General features: G+C 36.4%; 1 protein-coding gene across 1 annotated transcript in view; it reads left to right on the forward strand.

Moving 5' to 3' along the window:
• Window positions 1–17,709, forward strand: part of PASD1 (PAS domain containing repressor 1) — a 129,066-nt gene that overhangs the window by 45,442 nt on the left and 65,915 nt on the right. Inside the window, exons 5-7 of the mRNA XM_036270095.1 lie at window positions 2,197–2,286; window positions 17,034–17,133; window positions 17,558–17,668. Coding sequence (XP_036125988.1) covers window positions 2,197–2,286; window positions 17,034–17,133; window positions 17,558–17,668 — 301 coding nt within the window. The remainder of the gene's footprint in view (window positions 1–2,196; window positions 2,287–17,033; window positions 17,134–17,557; window positions 17,669–17,709) is intronic.

A 17,709-nucleotide genomic window follows, 5' to 3' on the forward strand; every position in this document is an offset into this window, starting at 1 on the left:
CATCGTCTTTTGAGTTAGAGAGGGATGTGAATTGTGCCTTTGCCAGTTGTTTTGTGTCTTGAGAGTTACCGTTCTCTGAACTTCGATTTCTTTCTCTGTAAAATGGGTAAAAAAATTCTTTATTTCACTGAGTTGTTGTGAGAATAAAGTAAACATGTGCAATATCTAGTGCATTTTCTCTCTTCTCCATGTCATTTAATTTTTCTTATTGTCCATTGCTATGTCTCTTTGTGTTGCAATGTGAGTTATTTCTTTAGCTCTGTCTCCCAGTTCAAAAATAGTTTTCCAGCTATGTTCTAACATGATGTTTAACTTATACACTGAGTTTTTATTTTTGATGATAATATCATTTTTAGAAATCTTGTTTGATTATTTTTACATCTGCCTGGTCAGTTTTGAGTCTCTTGTTTCTTCATCATATTTTCATTACCTGTTGTTATTTATTTAATCATGTAAAGCATACTTATTTTTATTCAATCTCTTATAATTCTAGTAACTTCTAAAATCTGATTTCACATTTTATTACTTGTAATGCCTCTCATTCACTTATATTTTTCTGTGTTTATTAATATTTTATTAAAAGCTCATGCTTTTTAAATTTTATCTTCATGAATTCTTTGAGCCTTGGTTTCAAAATAATTATCAGGAGATGATTTCATTTTATTTTTACTAGATATCTGCATACAGGACTACTTTATTATTATTTTTTGAATCCTCACCCAAGGACATTTTTCTATTTTTTGTTCAGATAGAATGGGAGGGAGAGAGAGGAAGAGAGAGAGAGAGAGAGAGAGAGAGAGAGAGAGAGAGAGAGAGAGAGAAACATTGGCATGAAAGGGACACATCGAGTGGCTGCCTCCCATACGACCCAACCAGGGCCAGGGACAAACTGCAATGGAGGTATGTGCCCCTATCGGGAACCAAACCCAGGTCTCTCTGGACCGCAGGCGTTCTGACCGCTGAGCCAAACTGGTCAGGGCGACAGGACCACTTCAAACTAAATAATAGGTTCAAGGTGTTAGGGGCTAAACAGATAGTTTGTGAATTCCAGCTCTAAATTTGTGTGAGTGTGCTTCCGTTTAGTAACAAGCAGATGAGACTAGTTTTTCTTTTCCTTCTTTAGCCAGTGCTGAAACTGAGGCAGACATATACATTTTTGCTGGATAAGATCTTTCTGTTTTGCCTACTGAGAGTGTTACCATTTAGGAGGCATGGCTTTATGCAAGAGTCTCTTATTTCACCTCCCACCTTGTGCAGGCCCTGTCTTTGCTTTCTGTCCCCCAAGCTCTATGTTCTCAGTGTTATGCAGTGCTCCCAAGGCAAATAAAAACTCCAATATCATCTTACTTCTTAATTCCCATATTCTAGTTATTTCTGATATCAGGTTGTTCTTCTTGCTTTATGACCTCAGTCCTGTTTTGAAATATAAGTTGTTTTTAAAATTTATTTTATTGTTGAGAGTATTACAGATATCCTCTATTTTCTCCCCTTTGCTCTCCTCCACCCATTTCCCACCCCACCCCAGGTCTTCATCTGTCTATTGTCTGTGTCCATGGGCTACGAACATATGCATATAAGTTCTTTAGTTGAACTTTTTCTGCCCTCCTTTCCTCCTTCCCTCTGAGATATGTCAGTGTGTTCCATGCTTCCATGTCTGTGGCCTTATTTTGTTTGTCAGTTTATTTTGTTTATTAGATTCCACGTATAAGTGAGATCGTGTGATTATATTTTATTCATAGTTTTAGGTTTTCTCTGCCAGGAAACATTTGTGTGGATATCTAATCCCTTTGATAGCAGGAAAGTGATGGTAATATCCATATTTATAAGTAGATGACTAAAACTCACCACAAATGAAATACCCTACAAAATATTCTTAATATTTTGAACTAAATGTGAAACAACCTAGACATTGTAATGAATCTCCCTAGCTGTGTTGGTGAGTTTTGTGTTAATTGGGCATGAACTGAAATTTGTTTGTCTAAGTGACACATAATTTGATAAACATCTCATGCTTATGGTTAAGTAGATTCTGTGTAGGAGGCAAAATAATGGAATTTTAATTAAGTCTGTGCCTACATTATTGATATTTAAGGACCACAATACATTTTCAGTGTGCTATTAAAATTACTTATGCATTTAGAAATAAAGCGATCTTATTATTGTTCCACTATTACATTATTATTCTCTTTTCATTAGTCCTTAGGTGGCTTTATAATAATACTGAGCACAGATGGAGTGATTATTTCTGTGGCCGAAAACATCTCTTCTCTCCTTGGCTATTTACCAGTAAGTTCTTTCAGCTCAATTTGGGAAAGGATCATTCAGTTTGTTGTTTAGTTCATTATTATTTGTTTTCAGGAACATATAACTCACTAAAGATATTCTCAGTGTTGTCAAACTGTGCATCAGTTTTATTGTTGTCTCCATTGATTTTAGTTTAAATCTATGAAAACAAATTCTGATATGAGGTAATGAAACAGGGTGTGTGTGTGTGTGTGCGCGCGCGCGTCTTGTAAACTGCCCCTGAAGGCAATCTCCAAATAAGAAATGTGGTTTTTGAATTAACATTATTTTCAGAATCAGTGGATGGTCCCCAAGTTAATTGCAAATGAGGCAGCTTTCACTGGAATGGGTATATTTGGCTTTGTACATTTGTATAGAGTCCACCATATACTGATTAAATGATAAATATCATGATTTGTTCATACTGGCTCATGGCATTCATTTCCAGGTCTGATTTGCTTTTTGTTCCTTTATATTAAATAACAAATTATGATATTATTTAGGAAAAAATACAGATATTATTATATAGCTTAGCAATATTTTAAGAATTACTGGAGACACCTACACTTGTGTTGTAGTCATGGACTCCAGTGTCCAAAATGGTCACTCGTTCTGAGCCCCTTGGTGTTTCTATGCCCCTATTAGGAAAGCTTTTTCTATCTTCATAGTATCATTGACTTAGAACATAATATTTCCTAATTTTTTCTGGATCTTTAGGCTGCACATCTAAAAAATATATCACTTAAATATGAAGGAACTACATACCTTTTCCACTCTTGTATGTATGTGAAAAGGGGCTGTGTAGAATACATCTACTACCACAACTACTCCTGAAATCTCTGTCATTTGGCTTCTGGTGTTAATTATATCTGGATTGTTGCTTTTACTCTATATTCCTCACTACTCCACAAAGTTGCTTCAAGAACTTAACAAACCCTGACACAGAGACCTATAGCATTCAAGTTTGGAACATGTACATTAATAGACATTTTGTTAAGTTATCCTTTAGTTAAATTAAAACTGGATTAGAAGCTTACGCCACTAGTTATGCTGTTCCAGCTGACATGTCCCAGAGCCCACTTAGAAACCCAGAGGGCTTTTCTGCTCTTCTCTCTTTATTTACAGATACTGTGATCTATCTCTTTCTCATTCTCTTATTTTATTTTAGAAAAGTTTACATTTTGAAACTCAGTTTATATTTGTAGGATACCAAAAGAGCTGAATAAATTACAAATATTATAGATATTCATTGAATTGGACTTTAGAGTACTTATATAAGGGAAGGAAAATGGTCTTATTAAATCTATATTAAAAGAATGTATTAATGCCCTGGCCAGTTTGGCTCAGCGGTTAGAGCGTCCGCCTGCGGTCCGGAGAGACCCGGGTTCGGTTCCCGCTAAGGGCGCGTACCTCGGTTGCAGTTTGTCCCCGGCCCTGGTTGGTCGTGCGGGTGGCAGCCACTCGATGTGTCCCTTTCACATCGATGTTTCCCTCTCTCTCTTCCTCTCTCTCCCTCCCACTCTGTCTGTACAAAAAATGGAAAAATGTCCTCGGATGAGGATAAAAAAAAAAAAAAGAATGTATTAGTATGACCCATTACAGATTAAATTTCGTTCTATTGAAGACCAGAAAATTACCCAAACTTTGTGGTTTTTAGATATTACTTAAAGTTGTCATTTATTGAGATTGGTGGCTTTTTCTTATTATATGGGGGTTATTTCAGTGATGGTGTTAGTTATAATATTATTCTTGTTTCTTTATATATTTTGGTTCAAAATTTTTACTCTCAAAAGACTTGTTCACCCTTCAACATTTGAGGTACTATACACACACATAACACACACAGAGTTACTCTGAAGAAAAGGTATTTGGGACATGATGGGTTTGAATGACTAATCTTATATCATGGACTTGATTGCCTGAGATCGGTGTACTTAAAACTAAAGTTATAACTATTATGCCTGTATATAAACATTAAATGGTAATGAAGTTATATATTCTTATAAAACATGGTTTTACAAGACTATACTTGAGGTACATTTTATACTTTTCTTCATTAAATTTTAACTTTTCTTAATTTGGAACATGCTTTCAGGTTTTGACTAAAAATATCATTTTAGCCCTGGCTGGTTTGGCTCAGCAGTTGGAGCTTCGGTCTGTGGACCTGAGAATCTTGGGTTTGGTTCCCGTTAGGGGCATGTACCAAATATATATAAGTCACACATCTTATGTTAATATGGAGACCAAACCACTTCTAGAGTATCTGCCTGGCTCCAGTAACTTACAGTTTCATTAAAAATCAAGGCACCTCTGTCCTTTGCGCAACTCTAAACTAATAGCATTTGGGATAGGAAGAACTTGGTCTTTGGAGTCGATCTGGAGATTAAAAATGTATCTCTGTTACTCACTAACTACACAAGATTTAGTTCTTCGTGTGTAAATAGAGAAAAAAATTACTCAGAGAATAACTGGAGGTGGACTATTACAAATGATGTGGTTAGTAATACATGTCTGATTAGGTGACATGAACAAAGACCTGAATAGAGTGAGTATTGTGAGTAGTGCAGATAACCTAGAGCAAGTGTGTTCCAGGCAGAAGCAAGAGCAAGCGAGAAGGCACTAAAGCAAGAATGTGCTTGATGTACAAAAAGAAAATAGGCCATTGTGATTAGAGTGCTGTGCACAAAGGGGAAAGTACTAAGAGGTGAGGAGGTCAGAGCAGTAACAGAGGTTTACTTTGTTTAGGGCCATTGTAATGACTTTTTCTTTTCCTCTGAGAAGGGAGGAAGCCATTGGGGATTTTGGAGCAGATGAGGGAAGTGATCTGAACTTAAGTTTTATTAGAATCATTCTGGTTCTTCTGTAAAGAATAGGCTATGGGTACAGGCATGGAAGTAGGGAATCCATTTGGAAAGTTATTGCAATAGGTCAGGCAGTAGATGACAGTGAGTTGCATTAGGTGGATGTGAAATTAGTCAGCATTTTGTAAGTAAAATAAGTTTTGCTGGTAGCTTATATGAGAGTGACTAAAGGACGAGAAAAATCCAAGTTATGATGTTATAACACATACCATGATTAAAATGATGATTGTCATCATCATGGTATTAAACTTATATTCAGAATCTACCTTTACATTTTCCTAATCACTGATTTTTCTTTACAGCTTTTTCTTTGGAAAAATTTGTAGTCACCTTTCTCTGTTCTTAGCACTCTGCCTTCCTACTCACCTTTATCACTCTTCCCTACCACCCAAATTTAAAAATGGAGCTTTTATTTTTTATAATTTTTAAACAAATGAAAAATTTAAAATACACATTTCATCATGGAAAGACTGTCTCATAATTGAGTTTTAAGAGACTTCAGCATTTTTTTATCATAAATATATGGTTTAGTTTGTGACTAGTTTTGCTCGGTTGTCCCTGTGAAACTTACATCATAGTAGATAATTACTAATGATGAGTTTTGTTTGATTCAGGATACAGTGGCAGTCTGGTATAGAGGCTCTTATCCTTCCCAGTGACCTGTACGGTGGAACAGTTTTCTAATGCATGTTTAATGTGAATGTCTCTGCTAGTAAACAGATGCTGCTTGCCTGGATTCTCAGTAAATGTCATGGAGTGGAGTAAATTTCTTGATTCTTTTTTACATTTGGCATGACTGAGACTCACCATACTAATATTGGTGGATAACTTATAGGTATTTTCAGACTTTGCGTTTGAAAAATCTCCTTAAATTTTTTACTGGTATTTATCTTTGCTTCATTACATTCTAAGCATCTTGATCTTTCCGCCTTGTGTAATAAGAGCAAATACGAAAGATTTATAAAAACAACAGGTGTTGGTAATTCTTTCAGGTTTCTACCCTTTATTTAACTATGGGCAGGGTCACTGGAAAGATCTTTACATGCACTGCTTTGGTTGGTGGTCAATTATAAAGCATTCATTGTCAGTGTTACATTTCTCTTTTTTTATTTTTTTTATTTTTGATCTTCCCCTGAACACGCTTTTTAAAAAATTTATCTTCAGATAGAGCGGGAGAGAAGGGTGAAGAAAGAGAGAGATTTTTTGACGTTAATTTTGTATCCTGCTACTTTGCTAAATTCATTTATTAAGTCTAGCAAATTTTTGATGGAGTCTTTGGGGTATTCTACGTATAGTATCATGTCATGTGCGAATAATGACAGTTTCAGTTCTTCCTTTCAGATTTGTATCCCTTTTTTTCTTCCTGTCTGATTGCTGTGGCTAAGACTTCCAGTACTATGTTCAATAACAGTGGCTAAAGTGGGCATCCATGTCTTGTTCCTGTTCTTAAGGGAAATGCTTTTAGTTTTTGCCCATTGAGTATGATATTAGCTGTAGGTTTTTGATATATGGCCTTTATTATGCGGAGATCTCTCTATTCCTCGGTTGCTGAGAGTTTTTATACACCAATGATGAAGTCACAGAAAGAGAAACTAAAAAAACAAACCCATTTACCAATGCAGCAAAAAATTTAAGATACCTAGGAATAAACTTAACCAAAGAAATAAAGGACCTATTTGCAGAAAACTACAGGTCATTGAAAAAAGAAATAGAGGAAGATGTAAAAAAAGCAGAACCACATACCTTGTTCATGGATTGGAAGAATTAACATCATTAAAATGTCCATATTACCCAAAGTAATCTATAGATTCAATGCAATCCCCATCAAAATACCAATGATATACTTCAGAGAACTAGAACAAATATTTCAAAAGTTCATATGGAACCAAAAAAGATCCTGAATAACCACAGCAATCTTGCAAAAAAAAGAGCAAAGTAGGAGGGATCACATTACCAGATTTCAGGTTATACTACAAAGCCACTGTAATCAAAACAGCCTGGTACTGGCTCAAGAATAGGCAGATAGATCAATGGAACAGAATAGAGAACCCAGAAATAGACCCAAGACTATATGCTCAATTAATATATGACAGAGGTGGCAAGAGCATACAGTGGAGTCAAGACAGCCTCTTTAATAAATGGTGCTGGGAAAATTGGACAGCTACATGCAAAAAAAATTGAAACTAGACCATCAACTTACACTATACACTAGAATAAACTCAAAATGGATAAAAGACTTAAATGTGACTCATGAATCCATAAAAATCCTAGAAGAAAAGGTAGGCAACAAAATTTCAGACATCATACACAGCAGAATTTTCACTGATACATCACCTAAGGCAATAGAAACACAGGAGAAAATGAATACATGGGACTACATCAAACTCAAAAGCTTCTGCACAGCAAAAGAAACAACCGCCAAAATGGAAAGGCTACCCACTCTATGGGAGAGCATAATGGCCAATGATACATCAGATAAGGGGTTAATTTCCAATATATATAGAGTGCTCATACAACTCAACAAAAGGAAGACAAAGAACCCAATTACAAAATGGGCAGAGGAAGTAGACACCTCTCCAAACAGGACATGCAAATGGCCAAGAGATATATGAAGAAATGCTCAACATCACTAATCATCAGAGAGATGCAAATGAAAACAACAATGAGGCGTCACGTCACACCTGTCAGAATGGCCGCCATCACCATATCATCAAACAGCAAGTGTTGTTGAGGGTGTGGAGAAAAGGGGACTCTAGTACACTGCTAGTGGGAATGCATACTGGTGCAGCCACTATGGAAAACAATATGGTGTTACCTCAAAAAATTAAAAATTGAACTTCCATTTAACCCAGTGATCTTACTTCTAGGAATATTCCCTAAGAAGCCTGAAACACCGATTAGAAAGAATTTATGTACCCCATGTTTGTAGCAGCACTATTTACAATAGCTGAGATCTGGAAACAGCCCAAATGTCCATCAGTAGATGAATGGATATAAAAGGTGTGGTACATATACACAATGGAGTACTATGCAGCTGTAAGAAAGAAAGATCTCTTATCTTTTGAGACGACATGGAGGGACCTGGAGAGTATTATCTTAAGCAAAACAAGCCAAGCAGGGAAAGACAAATATCACATTATCTCAATTATTTGTGAAATATAATGTACACAACAGTCTGAGGAATGGGGTAGTCCCAGAGACATGGAAGTGGGGTTCAGACTGACAGTCCCAAGAAAAGGGGGTAGGGGGGAGAGGTAAACCTCAGAACTTATATGCATGTATGTATGAACAATGTACATGGACAGCAAAGCTGGGGACAGGGTGGGGTGGGAGGGGGAGGGGGTATCAGGGGAAAATAAGAAATATCTGTAACAAAAATAAATAAATAAATAAATAAATAAATAAAATAAAATAAAAGAGAAACAGCGATGTGAGAGAGACACATCGACTGGTTGCCACCCACATGACCCCAGCCAGGGCTGAAGACAAACCACAAGCAAGGTACATGTCCTTAGTGGGAACGAGACCCAGGACTCTCTGGTCCGCAGGCTGACGCTCTAAACGCTGAGCAAAACTGTCTAGGGCACGGTTACCTTTCTTAAAGAATGTGGTTAATTAATAAGTAACTCAGTGCCAATATTTCCATTCAAGGGAATGAGAAGAATGGTCACTTTGAATTATTTTTAGTGATAGTGCTATCACATTCTTCTACTAATGAGAGAACTTGTGAGCCATACCACATTGTACCTCTTATTGTATTATTTTATACTTTGATTCACATAGTTGCTTGTGCATGTCTCATCTATCCTACTGAACTGTGTGGTCATTGAAATTAGAATTCATATCAGGTTCATCTTTTTTTTAATTAATTTATTTTTGTTTACAGATGTTTCCCCTCCCCTCCTCATTGACACCTTCCTCCCCACTTCCCCATGGGAAGATCTTTTATTTATTTATTTTTATTAATTAAATTATTTTGGTTCATCTTTTAAAAAAATCTTCACATGAGGATATGTTCTTATTGATCTCTAGAGAAAGAAAGCAGAGAGGGAAAGGAAGAAAAGAGGGGAGAAAGAGGGGGAGTGAGAAGGACATCAATGTGAGAAAGAATACTTTGTTTATTGCCTTGTTTCTATCACATTAAAAACTCATTACTTAACTTAATGTCTGATATTCTATTTTTCTGTGGGTCACCATATTTTAGCTACATGATAGAGCATTATTCATTCATTCAACTAATATTTACTGGGTGCTCACTTGTGCCAAGCTATTTTCTAGGTGTTGAGGATGTAGCAGTAAGTAAATCAGCCATAATCTCTGTTCTAATGCAATTTACATTTTACTGAGGGAGACAGACTATAAACAGGTAAACAAATACGTATGACTGTAATGTTAAGTGCTATGAAAAAAAAAATGACGAGAATGTGATGGAATTGGTATTGTTACAATACTTTTGAGTAGAGACTTGGAAGAAGTAAGGGAGAAAGTCATTGCAAATATCTGGGAGTGTTACACAATAAATGAAAAACAAATTTAAGGGCTCCAAGAAGATTATTTCCTTGGTATATTTGAATATGAACAAGGAGTTCATCATACTTGGCATACAGTAAGCAAAAGGGATAGTGAGAGGGGCTAAGGTCAATAGGCAGCAAAGAGTCAGAACATCAAGTTGTAAAGGGTATTGTAAGTACTTTGGCTTTTACTCTGAATGACGTCTGTAGCCAGTAGAAAATGTTAAGCAGAGGAATAACCTCATCTGATTTATGTTTTATTTTTAAATATTTTTTCCTACTCTTATTTTTCAACTACAGTTTACATTCAATATTATTTTGTATTAGTTTCTGGTGTACAGCATAGTGGTTAGACATTCATATAATTTACAAAGTGACCTTCTCATAAGTCTAGTACCCACTTGACACCATACATAATTACTACAAAATTATTGACTACATTCTCTATGCTTTACTTTACATCCTATGACTATTTTGTAATTGTCAATTTGTACTTATTAATCCATCAACATTTTCAACCAGCCCACCAAAACCCCTCCCATTGAGAAACTATCAGTTTGTTCTCTGTATCTATGAATTTGTTTCTCTTTTGATTGTTTGTTTGTTTTGTTTTTTAGATTTCACATATAAGGGAAATCATATGATATTTGACTTTCTCTGACTTATTTCACTTAACATAATACCCTGTCGGTCCATCCATGATGGTGCAAATGGTACGATTTTATTTTTTTTTAAGTTCAGTCATATTTATTGTATAGGGTGGGGCAAAAGTGGGTTTACAGTTATTGGTATGGAAAATGAAATGATAACTAATAAACAATAATAAAAGAATAATCCCTGTGTTTTGCATACTCACAACTGTAAACCTACTTTTGCCCCACCCTGTATATATGCATTATGTCTTCTTTATTTAATTGTCTATTGATAGACACAAAGGTTGTTTCCATGTCTTGGCTATTGTTTATGAAATGTTCTTTTTCTCTTGTTAAAGTCTTTGTTTTAAAATCTGTCTGACAAGAAGAAAAAATAAAAGGGATCCAAATTGGAAAGGAGTAAGTGAAACTGTCATTATTTGCAGGATGACATGATACTATACATAGAAAACCCCAAAGACTCCAACAAAAATTTGCTAGACTTAAGAAATGAATTTGGCAAAGTAGCAGGATACAAATTAACGTCAAGAAATCGATGGCATTCTTATACATCAAGGATGAACTCACAGAAAGAGAAACTAAGAGAACAATCCCATTTACCTTTGTGGCAAAAAAATTAAGATACCTAGGAATAAACTTCACCAAATAAATAAAGGACCTATTTGCAGAAAACTGCAGGTCATTGAAAAAAGAAATAGAAGAAGATATAAAAAAGTCGAAGCACATACCCTGTTCATGGATTGGGAGAATTAATATCATTAAAATCTCTATATTAGCCAAAGCAATCTATAGATTCAATGTGATCCCCATGAAAATACCAACGGCATACTTCACAGAATTAGAACAAGTACTTCAAAAGTTCATATGGAACCAAAAAAGACCTCAAATAGGCACAGCAATCTTGAAAAGGAAGAACAAAGTAGGAGGGATCACATTACTAGATTTCAGGTTATACTACAAAGCCACTGTAATCAAAACAGCCTGGTACTGGCACAAGAACAGGCATATAGACCAGTGAAACAGAACAGAGAACCCAGAAATGGACCCAAGGCAATACGCTCAATTAATATTTGACAGAGGTGGCAAGAGCATACAGTGGAGTCAGGACAGCCTCTTTAATAAATGGTGCTGGGAAATTTGAACAGAAACCTGCAGAAAAATGAAACTAGACCATCAACTTACACCCTACACAAGAATAAACTCAAAATGGACAAAAGACTTTAATGTGACTCATGAATCCATAAAAACCCTAGAGGAAACTGTAGGGAACAAATTTCAAACCTCATATGCAGCAGAAATTTCGCTGATACATCACCTAAGGCAATGGAAGCAAAGGAGAAAATGAACACATGGGACTGCATAAAACTCAAAAGCTTCTGCACAGCGAAAGATACAATCATCAAAACGGAAGGGCTACCCACTGTATGGGAGAGCATCATTGCCAATTATATATCAGATAAGGGGTTAATTTCCAATACATATAGAGTGCTCACACAACTCAACAAAAGGAAGACAAAGAACCCAATTAAAAATGGGCAGAGGAACTAAAGAGACACCTCTCCAAACAGGACATACAAATGGCTAAGAGACATATGAACAAATGTTCATCATCACTAATCATCAGAGAGATGCAAATTAAAACAACAATGAGGTATCACCTCACACCTGTCTGAATGGCTGCCATCAAAAAATCATCCAACAAGATGTGTTGGCGAGGGTGTCGAGAAAAGGGGGTTCTAGTACACTGCTGGTAGGAATGCAGACTGGTGCAGCCACTATGGAAAACAATATATGTGTTACCTCAAAAAATTAAAAATTGAACTTCCATTTGACCCAGTGATTTCACTTCTAGGAATATACCCTAAGAAGCCTGAAACACCAATCAGAAAGAATATATGTACCCCCATGTTTGTAGCAGCATTATTTATAATAGCTAAGATCTGGAAACAGCCCAGTGTACATCAGTAGACAAATGGATAAAAATGCTGTGGTACGTATACACAATGGAGTGCTACGCAGCTGTAAGAAAGAAAGATCTCTTATCCTTTGAGACTACATGGAGGGACCTGGAAAGTATCATCCTAAGTGAAACAAGCCAAACAGAGAAAGAGAATTATTATATGACCTCACTTATTTGTGGAATATAATGAACATAACAGTCTGAGGAATGGCGTAGTCCTAGAGATGTGGAAGTTGGGTACAGACTGACTATCCCCAGAAGAGGGGGGCGTGGGGGAGAGAGAAACCACAGAACTTATATGAATGTATGCATGAACAGTGGACATGGACAACAAAGCTGGGGACAGGGCAGGGAGGGAGGAGGAGGGGGGAATCAGTCAGGGAAAAAGGAGAAACATCTGTAACAAAAATTGATAAAAAATAAATTAATTAAAAAAATAAAAAAATTAATAAATAAAGTTAGGTGGAAAGAAATAAAAAAATCTGTTTGTCTCATATAGGTATTGCTATCCCAGTTTTTTTTTCCATTTTCATGAAATATCTTTTTACATCCCTTCACTTTAAATCCTTGTCTCTTTTGATCTGAAGTGGGTCTCTTGTAGGCAGCATAGATACGAGTCTTGTTTATGTATCCATTCCGCCACCCTGTATCTTTTAATTAGAGCATTTAATCCATTTAGATTTAAAGTAATTATTGATAGCTATGTAGTTATTGCCATTCTGTTATTCATATTTTTTGTATCTTTTCTTCTTCTTGAACAAGTCCCTTTAACATTTCATGTAATACTGGCTTGGTAGTGATGAACTCCTTTAGCTTTTTCTTGTCTGGGAAGCTCTTTCTCCTTTCATTCTAAATTCTAGTCTTGCAGGATAATTTTGGTTGTAGGTCCTTGTTTTTCATCATTTTGAATATTTCATGCCAGTCACTCTCTGGCCTGCAAAGTTTCTGTTGAGAAATCAGCTGACAGTCTTATGGGAGCTCCTTTAGGTAACTAACTGCTTTTTTCTTGATACTTTTAATATTCTTTCTTTGTCTTTAACTTTTGGCATTTTAATTATGACATATTTTAGTATGGGCTTGTTTGGGTTCATCTTGTTTGGGACTTTGCACTTCATGGATTTGTGTGCCCTTTTCTTTCAGAAGGTTAGGGAAGTTTTCAGTCATTTTTTTAACTAGATTCTCATTCCTTGCTGTCTCTCTCTTCTCCTTCTGGTAGCCCTATGGTGTGGATGTTGTTATGCTGGAAATTGTCCCTTAAGTCACTGAAACTATTCTCATTTTCTAAATTTATATTTCTTTTTGCTGTTCTCATTGAATGTTTCCTGCTACCTTTCTTCTAAATTGCTGATTTGATTCTATGCCTTATCTAATCTGCTGTCAATTTCACCTAATGTATTCTTCATTTGAGTTATATCATTCATTTATGACTGGTTCTTTGTTATAGCTTCTTTTTGTATAAATTCTCACTGATTTAATCTGTTCTTTTCCAAAGTTTATTGAACATCCTTATAACCAGTGTTCAGAACTCTGTTTCTGGTAGATTACTTGTCTCCATTTTGTTTAGTTATTTTTGTATAGTTTTGTTCTGTTCTTTCATTTGGGATATGTTTCATTGATTTCTATGTTTGGCTGCCTTCCTGTGTGTGTTTCTATATATTAGATAGATCTGCAATATACCCCACTCTGAGGAGCATGACCTTATGTAGTAGGTGTCCTGTGGGGCCCAGTGATGCAGTCTTCCTGTTCACATGAGCCAGGTGCTCCAGGTGTGACCCTTGTGTGGGTTCTGTGTGATCTCCTGTTGTAGTTGAGCTTTGATTGCTGTTGGCACATCATTGGGGGGATTAACCCTTCGGCTAACTGGCTGTGAGGACTGGCCATCATTATACCAGACAAACTGTAGTGTGGGAGCTGAACTCACATGGTGAGATTTGCTATAGCGAGGATATGGTGCCTGCCAAGTTATAATTAGTGTAGCTAATTAGGTGATGTACTGGTGTTATCTGAAGCCAGCAAAGCAGGTGTGTTGGTTTTGGGGCCTCTTAGGAGGGGCTTGGGTGTAGCCCCAGGTTAGCCACTGCCCATGTTATCTGTGGTTTGTATCTGCCTATGCTGGACATGAGGTGTTGGGGAGAGGCTATGCTGCAAACAGAGGACAACTGCCACCATTACCAGGGGCCACTTATTAACAGGTAAAGGGTACTCTGAGCCAGCCCCTGCTTATTTGGTGTTTGTGACACTTTGAGATATTTTATGAACATCCCAGAATGGGCATATGCTGGCAGATTGTGATAAACAGCTACTGAAAGAGGTTCAGGCTGGTACCAGAATGGGTATTTGGTGGGGGAGCTCAGAAAAAGCACAGTGGTGCCTGCCAGCACTTTTTTCCTGGGGAGAGCTGCTCCTCCAACCCTTGCCCTGTAGCCAGAAAATTATTTTCTGCTCTATTTGTCCCTAGTATAGTTTGAGCTGCTGCTCTAGCACTGGAGCTCAAAGCAAGTTAGTCTGTCAATGAATAAGTTCATGTGGGAACCATTTAAAAGGAATGCCTGGGACTCCAGAAGTCCTCCACCTCACCCAGATGGAATCCCCATTGATTTTCATAGCCACATGTTGTGGGGAATCCTCTTCCTGGCACTGATGGCTCTGGCATGTTGGGGAGCCCAGTGTGGGGCTAGTACCTTTTGCTCCTCAAGGAGGACCTTTACAGTCAAGCTATCCCTCCTAATTCTTAACTGCCACACATGGGTATGGGACCTCCCCTTTCTTCAATTTCCACTCCTCCTACCAGTTTTGGTCTGGCTTCTTCTTTATATCCTTAGTTATGGAAGTTTCGTTCAGCTAGTCTTCAGGTGGTTCTCAAGGGTAGCTGTTTTATAATTTAGTTGTAATTTTGATGTGGTCTTGGGAGGAGCCAAACATAATACTTATCTACTCTGCCATCTTGACCAGAAGTTTGATGTGTTTTAAGTAGATTATTCTACCTGCTCTGTGGAGAATGGAATGGGATGCAGGGAGACCACTTGAGGCTATTACAGTAATCCAAGCTACAGATGATGGTTTAGACCAAGTGGTGAGAAGTAGAGTGATTATGTATGTATTTTTGAAGGTAGAAACAATAGAGTTTGCTAGTGGGCTGGATTTGGGGTTTGAGAGGGAAAAGGCAAGTCAAAGACAATCAAATGAGTAAAGAGTGGTGTTATTTACTGAAATGAGGAAGACTGGTGGAGGAGCAAGTATTGTCAGGGAAAAGATCAAGTGAACTGTTTTGGTATCTTAAAATTGAAATTCTATTAGACATTCAAGTTGAGTTATCTAGAAGAATTGAGGGATAAGTCTGGACTGAAGAGGAGAAGTTGGGAGCCATTAACAGATAGGTGGTATTTAATGATATGGAACTGGAAGAGACTACCCAAGTAGACAGTAGTCCAATGACTAGGCCCTGGGCACTCCAATGCCAAGTAGTTAGGAAGAGGCAAAAGATTAAAAAATAAAACAAAAACTGTAAAGGAGAATTATATACAGATATGTATAGTGTCTTGGAAGCCAAGTAAAGTGTTTCAAGGAAGACATAAGAATTGATTACACCAAATACTGAGATGTTAGTTAAGATGACAGTATAGAATTGACTATTGGATTTGGCAATGTACAGGTCATTGGTGACCTTTAAAAAAGTGTCGTGATTAGTATAAAAATCTGATTAGGGTGGTTTCAAGGGAAAGTGAGAGGTGAAGAAATGAGAAGCCACAAGTATAGTTCTTTTCAAGGATTTTTGTTCTAAAGTGGACCAGAGAAATAGTTAGAGCTGGATGAGAAGATGTAGTATCAAGGAAGGTTTTGGATTTTTGGATTTTGTGTTGTTTTTCAGATAACAGATAGTATTACAGCATCCCTGATATAGCATTTGCATACTACGGGGAAGACCCATTAGAGAGAGTTGAGAGATGATGTGGATGTGATGGAAATTTTCTGAAATGATGTTCTTGAATAATCAAGAGAGTATGAGAGGCACTCCACTAGATTTAAGTAAAACCTTATTCATTGAAATGGGAGGAAAAGCAGGTCTCACCTACAGGAACAGATAAATTTGTATATTTAGTAGCAAGGTGATAATGACATTGCCTTCCCACTTTGTTTTTCACTGAAATAAGAAATGAGATCCCCAGCTGGATATGAGGTTTGAGGTTGGAATAAAGAAGAAAAAGGCAAGAAATCATTACCACGCAGAGTTAATTGTCTAGGAAAATGTATAATGATTTCAAGACAGAGCTAAGTCCCCATTTATAAATAATATACAACACGTTTGTGGGTTTTTCTCCATACACATCAGCTTCTTAGGTGAAGGTGTAGGGGAGATGAAGAGTTGTAATTAAATAGAGTTGGGATTTTTCCAGGCAAATATGTCACAGAGAAAGAGCACATAGGACTGATTATAGTAATTGATGATGAAATCTGAGCTGGGTAGGGAGGGATGTGACAATTTGAAGGAAATAATGCACAGTGAAAATATGATAGGAATGGACTGGAATGCTCAGTTGATGGCATAGTTGTTGGAGAGGTGTGGTACTTGCATGAGTGCACTAGAATGGTAGGAGGTGATAGTCACAGAGTAGGGTAATATGAATTAGTACTTTAAGAGGTATAACAGGTATAACCGTATGATGGCTGAGGGGAACAAATGATAAGCTTACTGAGGGCGAGGAGATAAAATGAATAGTAATAGCACATACAACAAAACTTATTATCTCTCTCTTTCTTTCTTGAGGATGAGATTGTGGGTAAAAAATTACTGAGCCTTTTGCCTGATCAAGAGAAAAGAGAAGTCTTCCAAAAGATTTGTCTTAAATTTCCTGTGTCAAACTCAGGTACAGATTTTTTTCAAATGGTAAATTATTAGATTTTTAAGAAACAGGTAACACTAAGAAGAGTAATAAAAATAAAGACATTAGAGCCAATATAGCTGCTGATTATATGTTAATTTGAATTAATATAATTTTACAGATTATATTTCTAGTGTTTACAAGTCTCTTATACATGAAATCTTGTTCTTTATCATAGACTCTAACTGTTTTGGCTTCTATATAATTGCATTAGTATTATATAAATACTGTTCTAGCTGTTAACACATTCTACAGATACAACATAGATAACTATGCAAGTGCTAATGTTCATGGAAAGAAAATAATATTTTTGTAAAATCTAGTCTAAGATGGTAGTTATATGAAATAATCTCAAAGAATATGGTAAAGTACAAATGTAGCCTTTTTTTATATCCGTTATTTTTAATAGAAAAACATATGGAATTTTGCTGTCATTTGAAAAGAGGAAATCTTCAAAGTGGTGGTAACCTTACTTACGAATATGCAAAATTTATCCTGACTATAAAAGATATTTCTGATGGTAAGCAATTAATTTTTGTGTTTTTTTTTTTATCCTCACCT

This window comes from Molossus molossus, unplaced genomic scaffold, assembly GCF_014108415.1.
Source record: "Molossus molossus isolate mMolMol1 unplaced genomic scaffold, mMolMol1.p scaffold_m16_p_2, whole genome shotgun sequence".
Lineage (NCBI taxonomy): Eukaryota > Metazoa > Chordata > Mammalia > Chiroptera > Molossidae > Molossus > Molossus molossus.